Consider the following 26,280-nt stretch of genomic DNA (forward strand, 5'->3'; position numbering starts at 1 on the left):
CAACAAGGAGAGGGGGTGTCCCTCAACAAGGAGAGGGGGTGGCCCTCTCCTTCTTGGGACCTCAAGGCACCATCCTTACCACTGAAATCCCTCAAGATTTCAGTGGTGAGGAGGCCCAAACACCAAAGTCCCGGAGCTCACACAAAATAGCACAAAACAAGGCTTAAGAGGGGTCAAACAATCCCAAAGCTTAAAACACTCTTAACAAACTATTTAGAGGCCTTAAAAACAGAACTTTTATGTATTATATGCAAAGCCAAAAAACAGTTGCAAGATAGGTAAAAGTGGTGTGCAAAAATGGGATAAAAATGGCTAGTTTCTTACCCTTGAAGTCCTCATTCACAAATGATGATCTTGTTGCCTCCTTGAGCTCAAATCCAATCAAGAACACCAAGAACAACCCTCTGGTCCCTCAACAACCAAGAGAATGTGTAACACTATGTATTTGTGTGCAATAGTATGGACAAACACACACTAGACACACACAAGAGAGAGATATAGAGATAGGAAATATGTATCAACCCTAACCCTAATCTAGAACTCCCTCTGAAATTTTTTGTAACCCTAATGCCAAGAGAGGAAGCCTCTTCTTATAGGCAACTCCCTCTTGTAAGGCTTCCAAAACAAGCCATCCAAGAGGGAAATCCCTCCATACACGTGTATGGAGGGGAACAGAGTGGGTGCCAGCTATCACAGCTGGCACAAAATATCTACTAAAAGTAGATGAACAGTGATCGGCCATTCAAAATTGCCATTTTGGCAAAATAAATGGCCGACCGGCAACAAAGAGTGCCGACCGGCAATATACATCGCCGATGGCATAAAATCACTGGCCGGTGGCCTCAAGCCATGGCCGGTGATGTATGGGGATGCCTCACAAGGCATTCCCTACCCCTCCAAGGCAAAACACAAGTGTTTGGTGCAAAACCAGACACAACACGGTCGAGTCGAGAGATCCTGAGGCAAGGCGCGCAACCGAGACCTCCGGGAACTCAAGACGAACACAAACAAGGGTAATCACCAAGTATTCCAATGGTGACGTCCAAGTCTTGAGGACGGTCAAAAATGGGGTGTCTACAAAAGGCTATCCCTCGAAGCTCGCACTGGCGGAAGCGAGATCTGTTCTTCGAAAGTCTGAGGCGGAGAACACACTCTACTTAAGCAAGAAAGATCCTTGAGGCTCGCATTGATGGAAGCGAGGTCTGTTCTTCGAAAGTCTGAGTGGGAGCACACACTCTACTTCAACAAGAAAGATCCTCGAAGCTCACGCTGATGGAAACAAGATTTGCTCTTCGAAAGTCAGAATGGGAGCACACACTCTACTTCAACAAGAGAGATCCTCGAAGTTCGCCGAGTGGGAACACACACTCTGCTTCAACAAGAAAGACCCTCGAAGCTTGCACTGATAGAAGTAAGTGTTGTTCTTCAGAAGTTTGAATAGAAGCAAAGGCTGTCCTTCGGAAGTTCGAACCCACACTAATGAGAGTAAGAGATGTCCCTCGGAAGTCTGAATGAAAGCAAGAGATGTCTCTCGAAAGTCTAAATGTATGTATACTCTCTTCTTCGGTAATCAATGGAAGCAAAGGTTGTCCCTCGAAAGTACGAGTAGGAGTATACTCTATTTCACCAAGAAAGATCCTTGAAGCTTGAACTGACAGAAGTAAGGGCTATTCTTCGGAAGTTGAAGTGGAAACACACACTTTGCTTCAATAAGAAAGTCCCTCGAAGCTTGCATTGATAGAAGTAAGGGCTATTCTTCGGAAGTTCGAGTGGGAGCACACACTCTACTTCAGCAAGAAAGACCCTCAAAGCTTGCATTGATGGAAGCCATGGCTGCTCTTCGGAGGTCCGAGTGGAAGTACACTTCTATTGTGTCAAGAAAACTCCCTTCAGGTTGGTAACTGAGTCTACTATTCCTCTTTCTTCTTTGAGGGGCAACAAAAAATTGAAAACTGTTTCAAGCAACATAACATAATGAAGATATGCAATGTAGAGAAAATAACTTCTAATGGAGATACATAATATGGAGGAAATAAATTTCTTCATGACATAAGAAAGATAGAACTTCTTGGACAATGCAGTAAATGCAAACTGTAAATGTCATAGATAGACTTCTTCCACGGAATGTTGAAATTTGCCCCTAGAGTTACAAGATCATTTGGAAAGCTTTCACCAGCTGCTCGGGTTGTGGCCATCATGCACCATCATAGCCATGTCTTTGGATCTTTCTGTACAGACTGATATCTCCATCCCCGCAAGACTTTTCATGGATCTATTGTAGTCGAAAACTTGCTTCTTGTTGGCCAACACACCGGGCTAGGAATCCGGTACCTCCTCGGAAGTAAAGTTCACCTTGAATAATTATGAATTGGGCAAGCTTGGCCATAGTCAATTTTCCAACTTTGCTTCTGAGTTGTTCGAGGACTTCTCCTCTCTAGTCCTCTGGAAGGCCTTTGTCTTCGGGTATTATCGAAGGCTCTGTTCTCTTCTTGATAATAATTGTCACCTCCTCCTCCGGAATATCAACTCTTGCCCCTAATGTTGCGAGGGCATCTGAAAACTTGTTGTCGGAGTGAGGCACATGCTCTATTTCAACCTTCTAAAATTTGTCAAGAAGCCTTTGGACTGTTGTTCGATATGTGGCCGAGGTAGGCTCCTTTAAGATGAACTGTCCTGAAACTTGCTTCATTATCAGCTTTGAGTCTCCCCGAATCTGAATCTTCTTGATACTGTGCTTCTCAGCTGCTATCAAGCCTAAAATAAGAGCCTCATACTCGGCTTCATTATTCGAACAATGGAAATCCAGTTTATAAGACAAATACAACTTTTCCCTACTTTTGCTTGTAAGGACTATCCCGGTTCCTCCTTTACCTCCGGCTGCTGTTCCGTCAAAGCTTAATGTCCAAAAGTTTTCCTCGGAAGCCATAGCTGCATGCACCTCTCCTCTTAATTCTTCATTCACTAGTTCATAGTCACCACTTGGAAATTGAGAAAAGAGATCAGCTAAGGCTTGGCTTTTGATTGCCTTGGAAGCTACACATGTGATCTCGAATTCACCCAGTGTTAATTTCCTTTCTCCATTATCAACCTTAAGAGTGAAAGTAGGAAATCCATGGGAGAGCCTTGTCATTATTCTCTCTCTAACTATTTTGCCTTCTTCTTCACCCAATCTCTTATCTTCATCATCTCCTTTACTGTTGTGTTCTTAAGTTGAGACTATTAAAGAATCTAAGTCTCTTATCATCTTCTAGAGAATTCAAAATTGTTCTTCAAGGATCTTCGAAGATCTTTCGAATTTTCCAACTCCTTTCTTGAACCCTCTCCTACATTTTGGCGACTCCGCTGGGGAGGCGGATTGGTTAATGGTCTCAACGAGATCTGGAATCCACACAACTCCAACAAGGATGGCGGGAGAAGATGAAGTTCACCAACAAGGATCCTTTAATGGTGGTGATGACAAAACCATGGCTCCAGACCAACCACTTTTGCTTGAGGCCATCCAAGGCCTTCAAAATACTCAGCAGGAGATTATTACCACTCTTTAGAATCTCACTCACACCATGCTAGTAATGAGTTCTAATTTTTCACCGGTGCCAAACGAAAATCAAACGGGTGGTGGAGTTATTCCCGCTGGAGCACAAAATCAAATCCAATGAGAAGTAGGCCCCAATCATCCTATGGCTCATGGTAATACGGCCACAATAACACATGCTCAAACCGCAGTAGGCGGCAGCAGTTTGCCCATGCCCGGGCTCCATGGCGTACCAATCCAAGATCCAATGGTGACTAGGGGAGGTTCGGGTGTAATGAATGGCGCTCCGGCGACTGTTGGTGTCCAGGAAAACATGAGGAGCATGATGGCGCAACAGGGAGCTCTGCTTGTACCTAATCTTGTTACGCCACCAGTAAATGTTACCCAAGCACCAAACGGGCCTTCTTTGGTGCCAACAACAAATTTGCAAGCACAACCGGGTATAGCGGCACCGTGCGGTGGACTTTACGGGCCTCAATTCAATGTCTCATCACCAACTAGCTTGTCTATAGAAGCTGATGGCCAGTATCGTCAAATGTCCTCACCAATGATGAATTCGCAGCACCAGAATGGCCAAGTCGCCCCTAGCTCAGTCTTTGGGTCCATAAACCAAGTTCCGAGAATACCACTATCAAACTCTCTACCTCAACAGTTTCTCACTCTCGCCGATGTGCAGGCCATGTTCGATCTCGAACGGGGCAAGAGGACCTTACCCTCTTTGACTGATCTAGACGTGAAGCCGCCTTACCCCATTGAGATGCTGAGCTATCCATACCCTGAGGGGTATACAGTGCCGAAATTCATCAAGTTCGATGGCAAACAAGGAAATGCTCGAGAACATGTTGTGCGATTCATTGAGGCTCTAGGTATTCATGGTTCAAACCACGTCCTCCGGTTGAGAGAATTCTCTAAGTCCCTCACCGACCGAGCATATAGTTGGTATGTTAATTTGGCCCCAAACTCTGTCCGAAGTTGGGAGGAAATGGTCAACAAATTCCACTCTAAGTTCTTTCAAGTGGCGGAGAAGGTGACCACACTTACATTGTGTAAAGAAAAGCAGCAAGAAAGTGAAGACATCCTTGACTACGTCAAAAGGTTTCAAGACAAGGCCGTGGATTGCCATGAAGTAGTGGAGGAGAGTTATTTGGTTCAAATCTGTTTAGAAGGGGCATTGAGCAAGTACAAAATGTTTCTAGTTAATCACAAGCTGCCCACCTTCTCGGCATTAATAGAAGCAGCTCGAAACATTAGCATTCCTCAGGCTCAGGAGTCTGGATTTAAGGCCAGTTACAAGACTAGCTTCAAATCATCTCGTGGACCTATGGTTGCTGCTGCCTCTGCCCCAGATACCCGAAAGTCACAAGGAGGAGGTCATAGAGGCCAAAAGAGAAAGCAATATAATGGTGAAAAGGGGAATGTTTCTTATCCATGTGGAATCGAGGAAGTGAAAGCTCTAGTTAAGGAATGGGTGGCTGACGGAGAGCTAAAATTGCCTTATGTTGAAGAAATGCCATCAAAAAAGGACCGTGAGAGCCCTGAATTTTGTGTCTACCATCGTACATTGAAACATCCGACAGAGAAGTGTTGGACTCTCAGGAAAATCTTCAGAGGTAAAGTTGAGGCAGACAAATTGAGGTTCAAAAAGCAAGGGACTCAAGACATCCGAGAACAACCATATCCTCAACACCGAGACAAGGGCAAGAATGTTGCTATGATAGCTTATGAAGGCCCGATGATCGAGGCTATCGTCAATCTCGATGACGATGATTGTTATCTGGACGACATCCTCGAGCTAGAGGATGAGCAAGTTTACTATGGAAGTGCTCTCGATCCAGAGGGCAGAACATTTATGACTCATGGCGAAGATCCCTTTGATCCAAAAGAAGGAGAGGAGTACTATGGAAGAGGAGGACACCATGTTTATGTGGCATCTTATTTTGAAGAGACCGAGGAGATGGTTAACTACGAGCCTCCAAGAATGGAAAAAGATCCGGATCACTATGCCAAAACCTTGCAAGACTGTGTAAAGTTCAAGTAATTCTTCGACCAGCTTGGACTTTCCAGGGAGGCAAGAACAGAAATTACTAAGTCTATCATTAATATAGCCGAGGCACACCATGAGGAATGCATGTCGACTGAGGGCTCTATCTCGAGGAAGGCAAAAGAGCAATCTAGTGCCATTACTTTTTCCGAGGCTGATCGGAAGTATCCTTTTTCTCACAATCGCTCGCTTTATGTGACTGCTTTTATTAACGGAGTTGAGTTCAAAAGGGCCTTTCTAGATAGTGGAGCCTCTATCAACATTATGACTCGTGCTACTCTAGAAAAGGCCAAAATCTCCGAAGAACGCATTGTGACGTAGCCGATAGTCATCACTGGCTTCGGTGGAGAAAGGAGAGTTACTATCGGATGTGTAACAGTTGATTTAGCCATCGGAGAGATTCGCTCGACCACCAAGTTCCATATTATCGATTCTGAGGCAAATAATCACATCATTCTAGGGAGGACCTGGATGCATAGATATGGGACTGTACCATCAAGTTATCATCAGTGTGTTAAGGCTAAATAGGGAAAGAAGACGGTGACAATTCAGGCTACAGAAAGGCCTTTCGAGATCCATAAAGCTCATTATTCTGATGCCATCTACTTCACCGAACTGGCTGTCGAAGAAGTTCCCACCACCTCTAAGCCTTAAGGGGTCAAAATTCCTCGTTGGGAGGATATCAAAGATGACAAGGAGCCTATGGTAGAATCACGTAAGCGGGCGATGTCTAGACCAGAAAGTCCGCCTATTCCTCGGAAAGTGATGAAAGTTCGAGAATGAGGCAAGATGGTGTACTATTTATGAAGGTGCGGGGAGTCGGTTTCTTCAGTCACCGACTCCGAGTCAAAAGAAGAGCCTCCTGACAATGATATAATAATAAAGCCTGAAGTGGCTCCAGAATGTATACAAGATGGGCCGAAGCCTCAGCCCGAACAACTTATTGAAATAGATCTGAGTGATGGACAAGATGCACCGAGGCCGATGTTTGTAAGTTCGAGCCTTAGCCCAGAAAAGCGGGAACAGTTGTTAAAGTTGATAAGCCGATACTCAGATGTGTTTGCTTGGTCATATAAGCAAATGCCCGGACTAGATCCTGACCTAGTCTCCCACTATCTTGATGTGTTCCCAAACTCCAAGCCAATTAAGCAAACTGTTCGAAAATATCATCCGAATCTCGAAGAGAAGATTAAAAAGGAGATTGAAAAACTTCAATAGGCTGGTTTCATCCGACCAATACAATACCCCACGTGGTTAGCAAACATCGTGCCAATAAACAAGAAGAATGGCCAAATCAGAGTATGTGTAGACTTTCGAGATTTGAACAAATCTTGGCCGAATGATGAATTCCCTCTTCCTCACATCGACACCCTCGTGGATGCTACCTCGGGACACCAGATGTTCTCATTCATGGATGGATTCAGTGGATACAATCAGATTAAGATGGCTGAAGAGGACGCAGAAAAGACTGCTTTTAGAACACCTCTCAGAAACTTCTTCTATACAGTCATGCCTTTCGGACTCAAGAATGCCGGTGCAACTTACCAAAGGGCTATGACTGTAATCTTTCATGACATGATCCATCATGAGGTGGAAGATTATGTTGATGATCTAGTAGTGAAATCCAAGAAAGAAGAAGACCATCTCCGAGACCTTGAGAAGGTATTCAAGAGGTGCCAGAAATTCAAAATGAGGATGAATCCTCTCAAATGTGCTTTCGGGGTGACGGCTGGGAAGTTCCTCGGGTTTCTTGTACACAGACATGGTATCGAGGCAGATGAAGACAAGGTCAAATCTATCAGAGCAATGCCTCCCCCGAATTCTCAGAAGGAGTTAAAGAAGTTCCTCGGGAAGGTGTCTTATATTCGGAGGTTTATCCCAGCACTTGCAGAGATCTTTGCCCCTTTCGGCACATTGTTAAAAGGAGATGCCAAGTTCGAGTAGAACCAGGAGCACCAAAAGGCCTTCGAGAGAATCAAGGCGGCCTTGACCTCACCTCAGACCATGATAGCCCCACAGCCTAGGGTGCCTCTAATGTTGTACTTAACTTCAGCCCCCAAGTCCATAGGGGCATTATTGGTCCAAGATGTAGATAGAGTAGAACGTCCGGTGTATTACATCAGCCGGAAGATTCGAGGACCAGAAGTCCGATATACTCCGATAAAGAGACATTGCTTAGCTTTGGTATTCACTACCCAAAAGCTCAGACATTACTTCTTAGCACATCAGATTCAAATTGTTACTAGAAGTGATCCAATCCGATACCTCCTCAGCAAGCCTGCTCTAACCGGGAAGGTGGCAAGATGGTTGTTAGCACTAGGTGAATTTGAGATCACATGTGTAGCCCCCAAGGCGATCAAAAGCCAAGCCTTAGCTGACCTCCTTGCTCAATTTCCAAATGGTGACTATAAACCAGTGAATGAAGAATTAAGAGAAGAGGTGCATGCAGCTATGGCTTCTGAGGAAAGCTTTTGGACATTGAGCTTTGACGGAGCAGCAGCCGGAGGTAAAGGAGGAACCGGGATAGTCCTTACAATCAAAAGTGGGAAAAAGTTATATTTATCTTATAAACTGGATTTCCATTGTTCGAATAATGAAGCCGAGTATGAGGCTCTTATTTTAGGCTTGATAGCAGTTGAGAAGCACAGTATCAAGAAGATTCGGATTCGGGGGGACTCAAAGTTGATAGTGAAGCAAGTTTCAGGACAGTTCGTCTTAAAGGAGCCTGCCTTGGCCACATATCGAACAACAGTCCAAAGTCTTCTTGACAAATTTCAGAAGGTTGAAATAGAGCATGTGCCTCGTTCCGACAACAAGTTTTCAGATGCCCTCGCAACATTAGGGGCAAGAGTTGATATCCCAGAGGAGGAGGCGACAATTATTATCAAGAAAATAACAGAGCCTTCAATAATACCCGAAGACAAAGACCTTCTGGAAAACTGGAGAGGAGAAGTCCTCGAAGAACTCAGAACCAAAATTGGAAAACTGACTATGGCCAAGCTTGCCCAATTCATAATAATTCAAGGTGAACTTTACTTCCGAGGAGGTACCGGATTCCTAGCCCAGTGTATTGGCCAACAAGAAGCAAGCTTCCGACTACAACAGATTCATGAAAAATTCTGCAAAGATGGGGATATCAGTCTGTATAGAAGGATCCAAAGACATGGCTATGATGGTGCATGATGGCCACAACCCGAGCAGCTGGTGAAAGCTTTCCAAATGATCTTGCAACTCTAGGGGCAAATTTCAACATTGTGTAGAGGAAGTCTATCTATGACATTTACAATTTGTATTTACTGCATTGTCTAAGAATTTTCTATCTTTCTTTCTTACGTTATGAAGAAAGTTATTTCCTCTATATTATGTATCTCCATTAGAAGTTATTTTCTCTACATTGTATATCTTCATTGTGTTATGTTGCTTGAAGCAGTTTTCAATTTTTTACTGCCCCTCGAAGAAGAAAGAGGAATAGTAGACTCGGTTACCAACCTGAAGAGACCTTTCTTGACGCAGTAGAAGTATACCCCCACTCGGACCTCCGAAGAGCAGCTATTGCTTCCATCAATGTAAGCTTTGAGAGTCTTTCTTATTAAAGCAAAGTGTGTGTTCCAGTATACCCCCATTCGGACCTCCGAAGAGCAGCTATTGCTTCCATCAATGTAAGCTTTGAGGTTCTTTCTTATTGAAGTAGAGTGTGTGTTCCCACTCGAACTTCCGAAGAGCAGCCCTCGCTCCCATTAGTGCGAGTCTCAAGGATCTTTCTTGCTGAAGTAGAGTATGTGCTCCCACTCAGACTTTTGAAGAACAGACCTCGTTTCCATCAGTGCAAGCTTCGAGGATCTTTCTTGTTGAAGTAGAGTGGACTCCTACTCGAACTTCCGAAGGATAGCCCTTGCTTCCATTAGCTGCCAAAGTAGAAGTGCACATCCACTCAGACTTCCGAGGGACAGCCTTGTTTCCGCTCGGACTTCTAAGGGAGAGCTTTGTTTTCGCTCGAACATCTGAAGGACAACCTTGCTTCTGCTTGGAGTTCTGAGAGACAATCTTTACTTCTATTGGTGCAAGCTTGTTAGACTCGGTTGCCTTAGAGGGATCTTTCTTGTCGAAGTAGGGTGTGTGCTACTGTTCGGACTCCTGAGGGACAGCCTCGAACTTCTAAGCAACAGCCTTGCTTCTGCTCAGACTTTCGAGAGACAATCTTTACTTCTAGTGGTGCAAGCTTGGTAGACTCAGTTACCTTCCAGAGGAATCTTTCTTGCCAAAGTAGGGTGTGCGCTACTTTCGGACTCCCGAGGGACAACTCTTTCTCTCATTAGTGCGGGTCCGAAGAACAGCCCTTGCTTTCATCAATACGAGCTCCGAGGATCTTTCTTTTCAAAGTAGAGTGGACTGCTACTCGAACTCCCGAGGGATAGCCTTTGCTTCCATTACTGCCGAAATAGAAGTACGCATCCACTCGGACTTCCGAGGAACAGCCTTGTTTCCGCTCGAACTTCTAAGGGACAGCCTTGCTTCTGCTCGGACTTCTGAGAGACAATCTTTACTTCTATTGGTGCAAGCTTGGTAGACTCAGTTGCCTTCCCGAGGGATCTTTCTTGCCGAAGTAGGGTGTATGCTACTTTCGGACTCCTAAGGGACGGTTTTGCTCTCGTTTAGACTTCCGAAGGATAGACCTTGCTCTCATTAGTGAAGATTCTGAGGACCTCGGGGTCGTGGATTTCGCACAAGAAATTTATATGCCTGAAATAGTAAAACCGACAAATGAGATGAGCAATATTAATTTCATATCCTGATTCAGGCATTATCGGAATGGGACAACATCAACAAATAATAATGATCTATTTAAGTTACAACAATTCTATTCCTCCGAACAAGTTCATGAGAATGCAACAATCAAGGTTTTGTCCTTTCGGCCGGCTCCTCTCAAGCCGATATAAAGCAACAATGTTCAAACAAAATCTCGGTATCGGGCATCAACTATTTATTTTCCGAGCATCCACAAGTTAAACAAACAACAATATATCATCTTTATTATCCAACGAGGTACTTCATCATATCAACAAGTCCTACGATGAATTCTACATCAGGAGTTCGAGCATGATATCTAAGATTCTCGGGGTTGCAACAATCAATCATTCGATAACAAGATTTATATACAATATGAAGGGTTTATTTCCTCAGGTTTCATCGACAACAACAATAATTATTTTATTCGTCCCATGCAAGCAAAGATAGCAACAACACTCACTTGCAGTCCATGTTCTCTCTCAACATCAATAGCCTAGTGCAAGCATCAAATATTTTGTTTATGTTAGATTTATCAACACAAGGTCAAGCTCCAAAACATGAATTTCAGGATTACATTACTCATGCCAATCAAGATTCAATAGAACCTTCGGCTATCTCGAGTTCAAAATTGCTATACAACAATACTCACAAATCTCAAAGGCCCAAATCAAATTTCTAGTAAGGCTCGGAAATTCGGATTTCGTCAAAATAAGAGGTTTGAGAGTGGGGTTTGACAAAATACTTACAGACCTGAAGGCCACGCCTGTGAGAGAAAGTAGCCAAGGACAAAGCACCGGTATATTGTTCCTGAAATAAACAAACCAGTCATTTAATGTTGAAGGTTATGAGTCTTATATATTGTATAGAGAAACGAAAATGGGTCTGGATGATTTTTTTGGTCGGCACTCGGCAGAAGCTTTGTTGGCCGTTGGTCTTGAGAAAATGCCCTGACCAAGAGTCTTGATTATTTAATTATTTAGCAGAAAGTTGGTCTTCAATAGGATACAAAAACAAGAATGAGCAGTGCTAGGCAAGACCACACACGTTGCGTTGAGTGGGCGAACGTGCGTGGTCGGCGTCAGACAAGTCAAGACCAGAGGCAATAATGGTGTCGGAAAGAAGGTGGCGACCATACACGTCGCGTTGAGTGGGCAATGTGTGGTCGGTGCTGGAATAGTTGAAACCAGTGGCCAACTTGCAGCAGAGAGCAGCCTCGGAGAAAACTAAGGCCGAGATTGGTAGAGCCAGCGCCAGGGGCAGCCAAAACAGGGCGGCAGCAGTGAGTGTAGCTTGGACAAACAGTAAGTGAGAAGGGTGCTAGACGGACCAACGACGCGTTGAAAGGGCGATGTGGTCCACGTTGATTAATCACGGCCGAATCCAGTGAGTATGCAAAAACTGAGATTCAAATTCTGAAAAAATAGCGCCGGGCTGTGAGACTAACGAGCTGGATGATGTTAGGCAAAACCACACATCGCGTTGAGTGGGCGACGTGTGGTTCGCGTTGAACAGCCGAAGACAAAGGCAAAGCACTGGGCAACCAAAGATGAAGGCAAAGTTGTAGTAGAGAAAGGCGGACTTCAGCGGCTGTAGGAGCAAGACCAAGGTCTAGCGTGCCTGAATGTCTGAGCTCACTAGGCCAAAGTGGAGCACTGATGGCGAGCAACAGCTTGGAGCACACGTCTATGGTAGTCGTGATGCTGAAACAGGATAGTGGCAATAACAAACAGTAGTAGCTCTGGTTTGTTCACGAAGAAGAATAGTTGTATTGGTCTTATTCAAGAGGAGCCAAAGCTAAAAAAAAAATATTGAGGTTTCCCAAGAGTTTACCCACAGATCTGAGGTGCCAATGGATAAGGTGTAAAGCTGAAAGAAGCAAGAAGCATCAAACGGCGGAGGCCATAAGTTGAGGCAGGGCAGAGACGGCGCAAGCCGCGTGCACGAGCAGTGGACGAGCGAGGCCGGGACCAGCGGTGATGCACACGACGCGTTGAAAGGGCGACATGTGTGGTTGGCACTGGAGCAAGCAGTGGCGTCGATGCTGGTTAGTTGAGGAAGGTTTGTGGCCGCCGACGGTGTGCAAGGTAGCGTGGGTCTTCGGTGACGATGACGGCGCTCGGAGTGGCAGCAAGCTAGGTTGGTCTTGTGAGCAACCAATGGTAGCTTTTGGTATAGCAGCTTCGGAGCTTCGTTGGAAAAGAAGGTTTGTTTTGTTGAAGAAGAAAGGAGCTGGGTTGGTGCCTGCAGAAAGAGAGACACCTGGAACAGCTATGAGCAAAGAAAATGGGTGAGATTTAGGGTTTTACACCTGTCCTTAAATAGAAAAAAAGAGGAGGCGTGATGCTAGAATATTCTTAGAATGTACTATTTATATATATACATATATCTATATGTGGATGGATCCGTTGGGTTGCCTAACCAGAAAAGGAAAGGTGTGGTTTGGGGTAGCCTCTCAAAAACTTTTTTTCTCTCTCTCTATAACGGTTTGCTAAGGTTTGTTTGGCTGCCATAAAATGGGTTCACGTTGCTAGAGACAGAACATGTTTTGGGTGTGTGAAAAAAAATAGCACCTGGAGTGAATTTACAAAAAGCTGAAGGGTTATTGATTCTTCTAGAAAGAAAAAAAAAAGAAGAGGAGTTATTTATTTATTTATTTATTTTAATGTTACTTGTCGATTTTATTTGTAAATTACGGTGAATTTTCAGCTTTATCTTTAGACTCTATCAAGACCAAATATTCCCGAAGACGTAATGCGGAGCATGGCAGACAAGGTGAAACTATGCATGTCCGAGAAAATTACAATTTCTCATACACGCAAGGGGCAAATGTAAGAGGGGCATATTTGAGCCCACTAAATTATTTAGGCCCAATAGCCCAAGATTAGTGGGCCCGAATTTATCGCAAGTCCAAGAATCGGTGGGCCTAGATTTATCGCCTTTAAACAGGCTGAATCGCTCTAAGCCTCGAAAGGGTTCGGATCCACGAACCTAGAGACTTACTCGGGCTCGGACTCGAAAAGGTATTGAGCAAGCCTAGAGATCCGAGGCACTCGGACTCAAAAGGGTTCGGATCTACGAACCTAGAGGTCCGAAGCACTTGGCTTCGAATGGATTCAAATGCAATCTAGAAGTCGCTCCGTTAATGAGTCCCAGAACACTTGCGGGTTCGGAGCTTTCCGGGGTCTACGTACCAGAACCATGGGCGTAATGGAGTCCGAACAAAGGACCCGATCCCGAGGACGGTGAGTGGAGATAAATTCACTCTTCGGTTAAACTAGCCTATACCCGGGTCGAGGTGGCACGATCTAGGGGGTCCCTGAGACTCGGCAATATTTGCGGCAGAGCGTTCTCTTGAACTACCCCTGACCCTTATGCAGCAGGACGTCCTCTGGGACTACCCCTGACCCTTTGAGATGATTGGGGATCATTGGTTAGGTGTGGCTAAGAAGAAGGGTTCGCCGAGAGGTTGATCTCCTCCTCGGGGTTTTCCTTATTCTCGGAGAGGTCACCTCCTCGGACAAAGTGGTTAAAGAGAATATTCCCCATGTGCCTTGCACATGGGCTCCATCCTACATCATGAGGTGCCTATAAATAGCACCCACTCATAGCTTTACAAGGGATGGATTTTTAGAGAATTAACTCTTGGGAAAGAACTAATTTCCCTTCTCCATTATCAACCTTGAGAGTGAAAGTGGGAGATCTATGGGAGAGCCTTGCCATTATTCTCTTTCTAACTATTTTGCCTTCTTCTTCACCCAATCTCTTATCTCCATCATCTCCTTTACTGTTATGTTCTTAAGTTGAGACTATTGAAAAATCTAAGCCTTTTATCATCTTCTAGAGAATTCGAAATTATTCTTCAAAGATCTTCAAAGATCTTTCGAATTTTCTAACTCTTTTCTTGAACTCTCTCCTACAGCAGCTAAGAAAGTTCATACAAGTTTGCTAGTAATTCATTGAAAAAACCTATGAGTTGAAAGTAGAAGACGTAAACGAATCAAAGGCAGAGAAGCAACAGATGACAAAGATGATGAGAAACTAGTGTGACATTTGCGTACCTCCGAGGAAGAGAAAAAACAAACAGCAGTGTAGTGAGAGAGAAAGAGAGAGAGAGAGCAATGATTCACTGAACCTTGTACGAGGAGCTAAAAAGGAGGTTTATGAAAAGGGATTGAATGGATGAGAGAGAGTAATGATTATATATATATATATATAGAAAGAAATCTATTTTCTTTACGTTTCTTGCAGCAGAGGTCATGAATTTTTCAGATAGTGGAGGGTAGACGAGGTCATGAAACAGACCACTAGAAAGTGGAAGGTAGACGAGGTCAGCTCGACCGGTAATAGCCGCTCAATCCCGTCTCTCAACGAAGATTAAAGATTGTTTTAACTGTGACTTATAAATTAATTTTTTATTTATTATAAAAATATATATTTTTTAAGGGGGCGTTTAGTATGTGTCAAAAATAATAATCTTATTTGGGCCATAATCATTTTATTTGGATTATATCATTTTTCTATTACATTACTTAAATTCAATTTATATTTCACATCTTTTTTGTAAAAAATTAAAAAAATACATTTATTTAAATCATTTCAAATACTCCTAAAATGTTGTCAGTAACGCCAATTGACTTTTTTAGTTGGCTGGTGGACTATAGCTTGCGATTAAAAGTTTGTTTGGTTTGACTTTTTTTAATTTTTATGAGAAAAAAATAAAATAATTATGATTTGAATATGACATTTTGTCTTATTAATTTATTTAGTCTATTTTTTCTTTAGTGTTTTTTTAGCCAAAAAGAACTCTAGTCAAAATATTTATAAATTAGTGAAAAAAATTATTTGTTTAATTATTAATATTTATAAATTTTATCATTAATTTAACTCTTTTTATTTATTTATAAAATTACACTGATTTGTAAATTTGACTTTTAAAAAAAAACGTATTAATGAATGGCTGAATTTAGATGTAGGGCAGGGCTTCCGACCCTGGTTTGAAGGGTTTCCTTCACGTTTACATAATTTATCACTAGTCTCCTTTCAAATGAATTGAACCAAATCATAAATTATACATTTATTTTATTTGTCACTAAAAAGGATGAATAGTGTATTTTAAATAAGAAAAACACATTTTTCACCTATTTAAGTAGTGTTTTGGGAAGTTGGTAAAAACACATTTCTGTATATAAAAACAAAAATACATTTTTGTGTATTTGTATATAAAAACACAAGAGTTGATGTTAAACATTTTGAAATTTAAAATTCAGGCATGTAAAATGAAACTTTAAAAAAAATTAAAATTACTAATTTCTTGCAAAAATATTCTATTTAGTTTCATTTTCAAAATGTATTTTTTTATTAAAAGAAAAACTAAAAGGCTAAAAATTAATTTGGTGGAAATTTTCATGTATTTTTCTCATTTTTAGGGTTAAATATATTTTCAGTATTTGATTTTGTTAAAATAATTTTATTGCTTTTCCTCTTTTAAGGAAAAAATAGTGAATATCTCTCTCTATTTTTGTGCAGTAGAAGAGGTCTAAGATTTTTTTATTTGCTAAGATCCCTCAATATTTTCACATAAAAAATTCAACTCAAAGAAATTTTGCCTGTCACGGAAAAAATTTTCTATGAAAATTGAAATTTCTCTGAATCAGGATGAAATTTCTCTGAGTCAGATAAAATTTCTCTAAGTTGAATTTTCTCTGTAAAAATGTTAAGGGATCTTATCTTTTATTTTATAAAATCTTTTTATCAAGAACTTTAAGAAAAATTCCTTTTTTAAATCAAAAAATAAATTTTAAAAACCAAATCAAATAAAATGAAAGTTATATAACTTTTTATTGCACACGTGTCGTTGCATAACTCTAGAAATAGAAAATTACTCTCTCTATATAGCATAAGAATATATAACTTTTTATTGCACACGTGTCGTTGCATAACTCTAGAAATAGAAAATTACTCTCTAATAATCATATAGCATAAGAAATTCCAACATTGACAATTTTCATAAAACAAAAACAAAAACAAATACTTATTTTGGTAATTGGGTTAAAAGTTAATTTTTTAATATTTTGATTTTTTTTTATCACGTCATCTCTCTATTTTTTTTATATATTTTTTATAAAAAATTAAAAAGCTAACTTTTAATATATTTCTCAAAATAGACCTAATGAATTTTTTGATAATAAAAAATGTTAAAAATTCAAATTTTTTATTAAATTTTTTATTAAATATCATACATAAATATAAGACCCACGCAACATGACTCTTAGATGGAATCAACACTCATAAAACATATTTAAAAATTTTGATAAAATTTTGAAAGTTTTAGCATTACTTTTTGACAATTGAACAAATTATAATCCGCCACCATGACCCACGGGATCTACCACTGGGATGACCTGTGTTGCCGGTGAAAAACCGATATCGTGCAGCCCACCATTTTTTGACTTTGTTGAATTCAACACATTAAAAAAATAAGGGCAAATTACATATACACCCCTCGAGGTTTGGCTAAATTACAGATGCCCCTGAGGTTTGAGAAATTACGAATTCCCCCTGAATGCTATATTTGCATAAGAAATTAGGGGGTAATTTGTTATGAAATATAAACCTCAGGGGGCAAATTGTTATGAAAATACAAACCTCACGGGGCGGGATGTAATTTCCGAAACTTCAGGGGTATCTGTAATTTAGCCAAACCTCGAGGGGTGTATATGTAATTTGCCCAAAAAATAATTATAAATAAATAAAATTCTTGGAGAGCAAGCCTCTTTAATTTACAATTAAATTTTACACAATTATATACAATATATATCATGAAAAATGATTTAGAGCACTAATAGAAGAGGACTAAAAGAGCATTAAATTGTCTTTTTCCTCTGTGTTTTGTCTTTTTCCTTTTTTCTTTCTATTTTAATTTTTTTTTAGGCATGCCACGTCATTAGAGCTGTTTTTAGTGGTCTTATTTTAGTGGTCTGTATCATAAACATTGACATTTATCTAAATGGGCCAATCACGATTGTGGTGGCATTTGCTGAATCGGGTCAAACGGATGCATAGTCATTGTCAAAAAGGTAATGTGTCCTAATCTTTATTATTATCGTTAGGGGTGTTTGTTTGGACGGATTGAATAATAAGAGATTATAATTCATCAGATTATTAGTTGTGGGATACATTGTCTCCAGACTATTTGGTTGGACTAGATTTGTATCTTATGTTTGTTTAGTTATGAAATTAGATGTTTAGATTGGACTATTTTTAGTAAATCCAATGCTTGTTTGGGATATTATGAAAAATAATAAATACTCAAACGACTATTTTATTCTTTTCAATTATTTACTAAGTAATAGCAATATTAAACATAGTTTTAATATTTTAATTATTTTTAACTAGATTAAATAAAAATTTATCTTATTTTATTTTTTTCCCAATTAAATAAATTTATTTTAAAAAAAATAAATAAATTAAATATAAATATAAATATATGCTATTTTTTAATTAAAATTTTAAATAAATTTATTTTAAATAATAATAATAATGAAATAAAATAAAACATCTATTAAAATTTAAATAATGAAATTAAATAAAATATAAATAAAATTTTAAAATAAAACATCAATAAAATATCTATAAAAAAATATTTTAAAAAATTAAACAATTAAAATAAAAATAAAATTAAATAAAATTATTTTATTTTTAAATTGAGACATTTAAATTTTTTTGAATTTTACTAAATATAATATATAATTAAATACTAGAGGGCAAAAATGTAATTTCATTGGCTAATCCCATGAGATGAGTTATTCCATGGTTTTTATCCCACCCCCCATGGAATAGGATAGTCCCACAAATATGAGACTAATAGTCTGGGGGGACTACTAGTCTGGAGCAAAACTTTTGAAACAAACAATAGCTGTTAGTCCGATAGGACTAATAGTCTGATGCCATAACCTAATTCTTCAAAACAAACACACCCTATTTTGTTTTGTAGATGGCCCATTTAGATAAGTGCTTATGATTTTTATTTTGTTTTTGTCCATGAGAAAATTTGAATAATTGATTTGTTATTATTAAGTTCTAATGACTGCCGATTAAGGCTTATTTTTGTGGAATAAGATTAAAAGTTAATTTATTGGCTATTTAGTTTTTTTTATGTTTTTTTTAATCACATTATCTATTTTTTTATGCATTTTTTTTTTAAATATGTCAAAAAATAAACTTTTAATCTATTTCTCAAAATAGACCAACAACATAATTTATGTTTACTATACCAAATTTATTTTCAAAATTGCTTCCCACGATTGCATTGATGCATGATTTTGATACATTTTATATACACACATGAAAAATAATAAATTTTTAACTTAAAATTTAAACATTATTGACCCTTTAAGGGTTTTTTACTGGTCGGTCCTGAGTTTTGCACTTATTCCCTTCTTAGTCCTAACTTTTCATCTTGTGCACCAACAGGTCCTGAGCCTTTTTTTTTGTAGCGTTTTGCCCCTCCCCTGTTCTGGCGCGTTTCTGTTTGGATTTTCCATGAAAATATTGTGTTTGTGATTTGGATTTCTGTGGAATTTCATGATTTGCTACTGTATTATTGTGGAGCTTCGTAATTTCTGATTTCGCACTTGGTGTATCTTCGCGATTTGTGATTTGCGATTTGCGATTGCGTGCTTGGTGATTCTTCCTATTTGCGATTTCGCGTTTGGTGTATAGTTACATTTTCTGATTTGCGGTGTTGTGAAGTTAGGTCAACTGGTATGTTTGATTTTGATTTCAATTTCAATGTTTTTGTTCTTTTTAGTTTGAGTAGGTTATTTTGATTTTGTGGTGATATTGTTGTTACTCTATTGTTTCTGTTGCGATTGAATTTGTGTTTTGATCATGATATTGAAAGTTTTGAGATATGTATTTGTTGATTGAATTTTAGATTTTTATTTTTTTTGGTTACGAAATTGTGTTGATTGAACACGCGTGTTGGTTTGTTATTTTATACAGTGATAATTTTATCACTGTGTATTTTTGGGGGTGATGTTGGATTAACTTTTTCAACAGTGATAAATTTATGAGTGAGTATGGGAATAGGAGATGAAAATGTTGCATAATGTAATGGTAGGATTCAAATCGAGTTACCATGTCTAATAAGTGTAAGCCTTATTCACTGTTCTTGGTCTTTGGAGGTGTTAACTGTTAAAGTTATTTGTGTTGGTTTTTGGATGTGTTTGAGTTGGTTGATAATTTTATCGTTGTATTTGATTTTGTTTTAGGGTGTTTGAGTTGTTTGCTGAAATGTAATTGTTGTTTGTTGCAGGATTTATAGTGATGGAAAATTGTTTGATTCTTATGTGCAAGTTTAGAGGTGTGACATTGGTTATCAAGTATAATGATGGATTTAATTTCAAGGATTTAGTATATAAATTGTGTGCAAAGTGGAGTGAGTTAGTTGGTAGTTCTATGAATATATCGTATTCAATGCCTGGACATTTTTCTTGTGGTCTACAAAGTGAAGAGGATTTGGAGGTTATAGTTGGACTGGCACTTTCTTGTGATATTCATCGTATTGATGTTTTTGCAAAGGGTTGTTCTTTGGGTGAAGGTTATATGATTTGTGATGGTGAAGCTAGTAGTAGTAGTAGTAGTAGTAGTAGTGTTGTTTGTGAAACTGATTTTTTGCCTTCATTTTATTCAAATCAACGGATACCTTTACTCTCCGATGGGTGAGTTAAGTGTATGGAAGGAGTGGGACAAAGGTTTGCTCAAGAAGTTGTTGAATTTCGAGATGCGTTGTCAAAGTATTCTATTCATTCCGGTTTTAATTTTGATTTTGTTAAGAATGATAAGGATCGTGTCACTGTTCATTGTAAGAGAAGGGCTAATTTGGGATGTTTATGGAGCGTGCATGCTAGAGTGGAAAATTATAGTAAAGCTTTTGTTATTAAACAATTTGATGATGTTCATACTTGTGGATCTTCTTTTCGTACAATTAAACATGCTATGATGACTTCAAGTATGATTGGTGGGCTAATTTCAAGTGATAATCGTAATAAGGCTTTGACATCGGTTAGTGAGGTGGTTTGTGATTTCGAGGACTATTATGGAACAAAAGTTTCTTATCGGCAAGCTTGGATAGGTGTTGAAAAAGCAAAGGGGTCTTGTTTTTGTGACTATTCATTATCATTTGACGATCTTCGTTGGTATGTTGATGCCGCTAATGCTTGCAATCTGGAGAGTGTTTTTGATATGGAATTTGATATTGATAGTAAATGAAGACATTTCAAATGTTTGTTTTTCGCTTTTGAGGCATGTATTCATGGTTTCAAGTATTGTAGGCATGTGTTGATGCTTGATGGAACTTTCTTGAAAGGAAGACACAAAGGTTGTTTATTGGCTGCTACGACAAAAGATGGTAACCAAGGTATATTTTGTGTCTATGTGTTATTATTATTGAAACAGTGATAATTCTATCATTTTTGTTACTGGAGAGCGCTGATTATTGAGTATGGTCAATCTATTAGTGATAAATTTATGCTGTATACTTTTGTTAAATTTTTATATTTATACAGTGATGAATTTATCTATGGCTAGTGCTATATGTTATATACTTTGTGTTTTGATTTTCTTTTTGTAATTTTTTTATTTGTTACTGATAACGTGTATATATATTTTGTTTGTAGGTTTATATCCATTATGTTTTGCTGTTGTTGATAGTGAAAGTTATGACAATTGGCATTGGTTCTTGTCAAAGTTATTAGGTATTTTGACTCCGGAGAGGGATATTGCATTTGTTACTGATCGACATGAAGGATTGCTGAAAGCTTTAGCTGAGGTCTTTCCATTTTCTTCTCATTCTTTTTGTCTAATGCATTTGAAGACAAACTTGAAGACTTATTTGTCAATGATGAGTCTTGAATCTAAAGAGTATTTGCTTACTCTTTTTAGTAGATGTGCATATGCTCCTACTATTGAGTTGTTTAATGAGCTATTTGAAGAATTTAAGGGTCGTTGTGGTCGTAGTGTTGAGAAGTTTCTTGAGGATTTGCCTAATGAGTGTTGGTGTAACGCTTATTTTTAAGGCAAGAAGTATGGTGAAATGTGCACAAATGCTGCGGAATCTTTTAATTCATGGATTAGGGATGAATGCCATTTGTTTTCAGTTAGTCTTGTTGATGCTATACGGGTGAAACTAATGGAGCAATTGTCAAGAAGGAGAGAAGTTGGGAATAAGTGGAATCGTATTGTTTGTCTTTTTGCAGAGAAAAAGTTAGAAGAAGCTTTTAATGATACAAAAGTATGGATAGTTAAGAAATGTAGCGATGACATTTATGAAATCCAATTGGATCATTCAATTATGGTTGATATTGGGAAACGTTGTTGTTCTTGTCGATTGTGGGAAATTGATTCTTTTCCTTGCAAACATGGTTTTTGTGCTATAAAAAAGAGTGAGAAGGATCTGAATTGCTTTTTTGATGATTACTACCGTGTTAGTAGTTATTGTGATTCTTATTCACATTCTATCTATCCAGTTCCCAGTATGTGGAAGCCAAATATAGTTGTTAATGATGACATTGTTTTACCTCCTCTTTGTAAGAGACCAGCTGGACATCCAAGAACGGAGAGAATACCTTCTAAGGGCGAAATCAAGAGAATTAGATGCAGTAGGTGTGGAAAGATGGGAACTCATAATCGGAAGATATGTAAAGAAGCTCTGCTTCAGTTGTATTGATTTTAATTGAATTACTTTGTTTGAGAGTTGAGAGGTGTTACTTGCATTGAATGATTGAGTATTTTTGGAAAGATGTATCATTCTGGTACTTGCATTAAATGATTGAGGAATTTGTTGATTAGAAATTATCTTTTTTGCTGATTTTTTACAGGATTAAGTTTCACAGATTTATATTATTTGATTTGGGTTAAATGTAGTTGTTGTTTTTGGTGTTTTATAAAGTGATAAATTTATCACTAGTTGGTTTGGACAAGTTGATGGATTATTTTTTTGTAAGAATGATAAATTTACCAGTAATGTGGTTCTTGAATTTTGTTATTTTGAAAAATGATAAATTTATCACTTATTGTCTGGGAAGAGTTGATGGTTTATTACATTTATGTCAGTGGTTGATAAATTTATCACTGTCATATCCAAGCAAATGTTATTTTCTACAGTGATAAATTTATCATTGTCTAGAGTTATCTAGTTTTCCTAGGAAAAATTTCCACAATACAAAGGTGTAGATCAAATCTCTAGAATACATAATTGCATATCTACTGTGTTAACTGCTTTAAAAAGCAAAAATTTTAAGATCAACTACCATGTTTATCTGGTTTAGCAACAAGTTCTCAGTCTGCATACTGTTTTGTGGTCACTTAGAAGCTAGCTTTGGATGTTTGAGTTGTTTAACTGAAGTATCAAATGGTTTTGATTATTCAGAAATCACCAAGGGTGGCATGTTCTTACATTCATTCTCAAAGTTGGGAATATCTACAAATTGTAACAGTATTTTAATTTCCAATTTGAACAATGTAATAGTGTTTGTGTTTTAATTTTCAATTAGGTAAATTTTTTATTATTTTTTATAGTGTTTTGTTTACTTGAATTGGGGAAAAAGAATGAGAGAGAGAGAGAGTCGCTGGTCATTTTGTTTGAAAATTGGTAAATTTATCAGTGTTCACAGTGATAAATTTGTTGAAATAGTGATAAATTTATCAGGGTAAACAAAACACTATAAAAAATAAATTTATAAGTATAGTGACTCCAAACCTGTTATTACCTTTTAAATTCAACACAAATACTCAGATTAGAATCAATTTTTTGAATGAAATTTGGATAACAAGACTGATATGAAAAACCAAGTCTGGTAACGATATGGCTAAAAAAAACTGAATGTTTTATTGAAGCGAGATTGTAACAAACAAGCATTGTCCATAACTTTGGCATTGTAACAACGAAGCACTGTCCATAACTTTGATATTGTAACAACAAAGCATTGTAATATTCATTGGAGGAAAGTAAGAACCAAGATCATCAAAATACAGGTAACACTGTAACAAGCAAACAAACAAAATGTATGAAGTATTGACATTCTAACAACCAAATGAATCAGTGTTTCCTTTTGTTTTCTTCTATTCCAGATCTGTTGGTTATTGCAGAGGCAAGTCATCAATGTTTTAATCAGTTATTTGTAGTTGAGGAACTTGTTGGTCAGTCAAGAAGATAGTTAACATATCACCTCTCAATTGATTGCATTCGTCCTTGGAAAAAGTAGGCATTATGTTGTTATTGGAAACATATTGCCTGATGATGTAGCAAACAAGGATTCCGCAATCAAGCCTGCAAAAACATTTTGAAAACAAAATATTATAATTTGGTTTTGTTGCTTTTTTTTTTTTTTTAATAACAGTGTTTTGTTATTGATAAACTTACGATGTGCCTTCTTGTTGTGGGCTGTTGATGACGTTCTCTGTCTGCTGTTGAAATTTATCAGGGTGAATGAGAGTTGGGTTCTCATCCTTTATGTATTTTTCAATTACCTCTCTCTACAACATATACATTTGTATAATTGTTGTATTAGAAAGTCAGTTGAAACAATTAATGAGAAACCATGGATTTAAAGAATGAAAAATATATTACTATATAAATTTTTGATGTATAATTAAGCATGGATCAGGATATATGTATTGGATTAATGGTAAGTTTGATAGTGAAAAGATTTTTACCACTTCATTTGCAGCATTGAAGTGTGGATCTTTAGTCATTGTTCCCCTTGGTCTCATTGAATTGTAGAATTTTCGTGAAGCTTCTTCAATGTCAAGGACAAGTATTGTCTAGTGAAAATTTTGGTGGATTGGAAAGAGAAGGTATCTTGCTTTCATGGCTTCTGACATCATTTTGTTCAGCATTCTTTGTCTTGCTTCCTCATCTTTTGTAGTGAACAAGTGCTAACAAATATAAATAAATAAAAATAATGTTAATTTAACTTTAAACTTTTTCAAATTAAATAGGTGGTGAGTATGAAACTTTTTGTCACTGTGATCAAAATTTTATCAATCCATATCAAAATGTATCAGTGCATTGCAAAATTCATCTATACTACATATAAAGAGAACACATCTATTGGTGTCTTGAGGGCTTTTTTTCTCCTCCATGTGAAATGGATCTTTATATCCGCTAATATATCTATACTATGCTTCTCTTTCATTATGTAAATATTCACAAATGATCTGTAACAGGCTATATATCCATACTGCTTATTTGCAGTACACTCATGTGAGTGTGCACATCTAGTAATATATATGTATATGATGATTCTCTCCATTCCATAGTTGTAATGAAAGTTGTCCGTTACTTAATAAATTACATCAAACAAGAGCTCTATGAGGCTCCACCAGTAACAAAATGAAAGTGAACTATGTCCGGCAATATTATAGCATATAATCAAGCTATTTCAATTTCAAGACATCTCAATATTTGTTGAAGTTCTCAATATCATATGCAGTAGTTTTGAAAACCCAAAAAAGTGCCCAGAATTTTTAATCAAAGTCTGGGATTTACTCATACTGTGGCACCACAATAACAAGGTCAAAATGTGGAACAGTGATTAGAAAATCTGAGTCAGAAATTCTGGTTTGGTTTGCTTGACTTTTTGTTTCACATGTCAAGCTTTGAATTAGGAAACAGGGCCAATTGAAGAGGGAAGGTAGTGTCATTTGTTTGAAACTAGTTACTCAGTTAAGCAAACAGAGGTTATACATTGATAAAAAAGAAAACAAGTGTTGTTCCTCAATTAAGCAAACTAGTTACTTACATGGCAACTTGAAATGAATACGAATGATGTTGTTCCTTGTTTTTGTGCAAGCAAATGTTCTACATATGCATCTATTACCTATGTTGAAAACAAAAAACAAAACAAGGAATTAATATAAATCAAACACTAAAATGTTATTTTAATTAGTTACAAATTCAACTTACAATGCCTGCCAAATCTTGACCCTTCAATATTTTGTCAATGTCATTTAAGTAGATATAGGTTCCATGGTGAGATCCTTGCCACACTGGCTGATCGTTAAAAAAAAGGTTATTTGTGTTGGAATAATAAATTTATTAATATTTTTGGAATATTTGATACTTATAAATTCAATATGAGTTAATGATAAACAGTCGGCAAAAGTAAACAGGAGTCAAGAGAGAAGATTGTTATTTTTTTTTTGTATTCACCCAATGTGCAATGAGATTTTGCCTTGATTTTTCTGGTAGGATATTGAAAATTTCGTTTGAAGTTTTTAATTTCTTCATTGTAGGTTGCTGTTATGTGTGTTGTTCTTCCGAGTAGTTGTTTGCCTCAGCCAATGTTTCAATTCTCTCATGGAGTATTTTGATTTCTTCATCTTTCCTTTGCATTTGTTTTTTGTGTTGTTCTTGTATTTTCTTTTTCAGCTTGTTGAGTTGCTGTTGCAGGTTATCATTTGCAGTTTGAAGGATGTCCCTTTTCATTTTTAACTTTTCTATTTTGAGCATGTCGTCTTCTATCATCTCAAAAACAAGTACTTCTACCAGATTTGGATCTGCTTCAGGCTCTTTGTCAACTTTGTTTGCTTCACTATTTTCTGATTCAAAGGGTGCTGTTTTCTTTTTCTTTTCAGGGCATATTTTGTATGGAATTGGTTCCCATGTTTGATGTTTGGATTTGTCTTCAGTCACTGTTTGTTCTTCTTTTTCAGAATTTTCAGCCTAATTTTCTTGCTGAAAATCAACATCTTCATCTTCATCTTCATGTTCATCTTCATCTTTATCCTGAATTTCTCCTAGCAGCATTCGGTATATTTTTTTCTCTTAATCTGTGTGTTTCAAATTGTTCTCCTATATAAATGAAAATTTAAAAAATGAATGATATGATACAAATTTTAGAGATAAATTTCTCAT

The 26,280-nt window shown here is 37.7% G+C and overlaps 1 protein-coding gene across 1 annotated transcript; it reads left to right on the forward strand.

The window, feature by feature from the left end:
- The first annotated feature begins 1,829 nt into the window (after positions 1 to 1,829).
- Positions 1,830 to 22,089, forward strand: LOC114318724 (uncharacterized). Its single transcript, XM_082904968.1, has 6 exons — positions 1,830 to 1,893; positions 19,678 to 20,007; positions 20,104 to 20,625; positions 20,731 to 20,781; positions 21,041 to 21,415; positions 21,521 to 22,089. Exons 1-6 carry the CDS (start codon positions 1,830 to 1,832, stop codon positions 22,087 to 22,089), a joined length of 1,911 nt encoding a protein of 636 aa, XP_082761094.1.
- The last annotated feature ends 4,191 nt before the right edge of the window (positions 22,090 to 26,280 follow it).

The sequence above is a fragment of the Camellia sinensis genome, chromosome 14, assembly GCF_055761805.1.
Source record: "Camellia sinensis isolate YWXY chromosome 14, ASM5576180v1, whole genome shotgun sequence".
Taxonomy (NCBI): Eukaryota; Viridiplantae; Streptophyta; class Magnoliopsida; order Ericales; family Theaceae; genus Camellia; species Camellia sinensis.

What these genes read in the sequence shown, in the direction of transcription:
- LOC114318724 (XM_082904968.1), top strand. Translation starts at nt 1,830, where the DNA reads ATGGCTGCTCTTCGGAGGTCCGAGTGGAAGTACACTTCTATTGTGTCA. An exon ending in TAGTAGTAGTAGTAGTAGTA is followed by an intron (nt 20,008 to 20,103) that starts GTAGTAGTGTTG and finishes AGTGTATGGAAG; the next exon opens with GAGTGGGACAAAGGTTTGCT. An exon ending in TATGGAATTTGATATTGATA is followed by an intron (nt 20,626 to 20,730) that starts GTAAATGAAGAC and finishes CTTTCTTGAAAG; the next exon opens with GAAGACACAAAGGTTGTTTA.